Source organism: Pollachius pollachius (genome assembly GCF_949987615.1).
Source record: "Pollachius pollachius genome assembly, chromosome: 13".
NCBI lineage: Eukaryota > Metazoa > Chordata > Actinopteri > Gadiformes > Gadidae > Pollachius > Pollachius pollachius.
In genome coordinates, this window is record NC_136946.1 from 8,309,879 (window position 1) to 8,312,378 (window position 2,500).

At 48.4% G+C, this 2,500-nt stretch overlaps 1 protein-coding gene across 1 annotated transcript in view; it reads right to left on the bottom strand.

The window, feature by feature from the left end:
- Positions 1 to 1,134, bottom strand: part of LOC307084459 (transcriptional repressor scratch 1-like) — a gene marked incomplete at both ends in the record, with an annotated part of 7,531 nt that extends 6,397 nt beyond the window's left edge. The window contains one exon of the mRNA XM_079748854.1: positions 1,011 to 1,134. Coding sequence (XP_079604980.1) covers positions 1,011 to 1,134 — 124 coding nt within the window. The remainder of the gene's footprint in view (positions 1 to 1,010) is intronic.
- Between the last annotated feature and the right edge of the window lie 1,366 nt (positions 1,135 to 2,500).

The following is a 2,500-nucleotide window of genomic DNA, read 5'->3' on the forward strand; positions in this document are numbered from 1 at the left end:
ATACTGTGAACCACAAGAAGACGCACGCACACACACACACACACACACACACACACACACACACACACACAAACACACACACACACCTACACACAGTTCAAACAAACCCAACCATAATTTGGTTTGGTCTTTAACCATCAATGTTGGGCATGGAGTAATGTAATGTCTCAGATTGTTAATAATATTGGTTGATATTGATTGATTATTAACATTAACTAGTTGATTCAGAATGCAGGCTCTCAAGAATGTAACATTAGCCTCACTGTTTTACATTTAGCACCTAATTTATGCACACACACACACACACACACACACACACACACACACACACACTCACATATTAACTTACAAAGACACATACACACATACACACATACACACACACACACACACACACACACACACACACACACACACACACACACACACACACACAAACATGCCCTTCTCTCTACACTGTAATGCTCTATACTGTAATACTGGGTGAACCTTGAAATGGGAGAAAAACACCAGGATGTGGGTTTTGACCTTAATTTGACCCCTCCTCCCTTACAAACTTGCTCCTTCTCTCTCCCTCGCTCTCTCTCTCTCTCTCTCTCTCTCTCTCTCTCTCTCTCTCTCTCTCTCTTTCATTCTCTCACTTATTTCTTTCTGTGAAACTTGGTATTTTAATGTCTTACAGAAGATAAAAATATGTATGGTGTTTGTGCTTATATGCTGCCGTTTGAGTGTGCATACATAGGTTACTTGTAATTATTCACTCATATCGTGTCGCCTTGTACAATGATACAATCTCTGTAGCCTACTGGGTTTGTCTACGTGCGCGCGTCAATTTATGTATGAACGTGTTCGCGCGCGTGTGTGTGTGTTTGCGTGCGTGCGTGCGCTGGCTTGCTAGGGTGCGTGCGTCTGAACGTGCATAGGTGCGTGCATAGGCGCGCGTGTGTGTGTGTGTGCGTGTGTGTATGTGTGTGTACACGCGCGGGCGTGCGTTTGGGGTTGACGCTAACCTTTGTCATGGTGGTGGAAACGCAGGCTGAGCGTGTGCTCCTCTCTGCGGCCGTACGCGCTCTCCAGGTCGGCCGCCGCGAAATCATCCAACTTGACTTTCTTCACGAGGAAAGAGCGGGGCATGGTGGCGGAGCGGTGGTTCCAACGCACATACACGGCACGCTTACACGCTCACACACACACGCTCACACACACACACACACACACACACACACACACACACACACACACTCACACACAGTCTCACACTCACAAACACACTCACACAGCAGCCGAGTCAGCTCTTGATGTCGCACACCCGAAAACTTAAGCTCAAAACGAAATATCTTCACTGTCGAATTCTTATGTCTTTTTAAATGTTTCCACCAACGGATGATACATAGTTTCTTCTTCTTGGTGTTTGTTCAAGCAAACTGCACCGTGGGTCTTTTTTGTAAATAGTTATATAATAACACCACGTGTAATTATTTCGTATTCGCTCTCCCTCTCTCTCTCTTCCTCTCGTTTCGTCTTTCGTGCTAAAAAAAATCCGTGCTGGGCGTCGCGGTGTGAAGACTCAGTGTGAGGCTCCGGAAGTCAACATTGAGAAGGAGATAAAAGAGATATAAGGATCAATGTTCTGTAGGGTCGTCGCGCGGGCATGGTTGAAATGTGACTGCCTTAAATGGAGCGGCCGGAAGCGTTCTCCTTCTCGCGCAGCCCGCCTTGTTCTTTCAGCACCGGACAGCTCCCCTTGCTCAGCCTCGCGAGCCTCTACTTCCACTATCGCTATTCAAGTCTCCGCGTCCGCGAACCACTGTCCGGTCAGCACGAGAGGAGGAGGAGGAGGAGGAGGAGGCGCGAGGAGCAGCAGTGTACCGATGCACTGTGTCAGAAAAGCAGTCCCGTGCTCTAAATCCACCCTGCTAGAACTGGATCCAGGATTTTTTTTAGGCGAAACACACTTCAGACAAGCGTCCCCTATGCAGGAAGTGTTGGCATTCCCTGCAGAGCGGATTGTTATTTAGGAAAAGGAGCCGTTGCGGGTCAACTCAACCCCAACAAGGATAACAAAAAAAAGGTTCAAGAAGAGGTTGGCGAAGCGCAAAAAATCCGAAAACATGCGAGTGTTGCTCAGTCTGATAGAACTAGCATTGTGTTTTGAAAAGCGTAATGTTGCTTAAATGTAATATATAACTGCACTTATATGTCGTCCTTCCTCCCTCTACTTGTCTCCTAGGCGCGCGCGTGGAGGTGCGGGTCGTTTTGAGGCACGAGATCAGCTGTTGCGGCTTTAAAGCGCCGTCCCGGTAGGGGGCGGGGGGGGGGGGGGGGGGGGGGGGGAGTCGCAAGAGAAGGAGGGGGAATGGAAGTGCTTAATTTTATCCACCGCACAAAAAAGAGCATCTTGTCGTCTAGCGGGACCACAGTAGGACCAGCAACACGGTGACGGCCGGGGAGAGATTTAATTATTTGGTTTTGCGGGCGCGTTCGGTCATTTGTTGTAGAA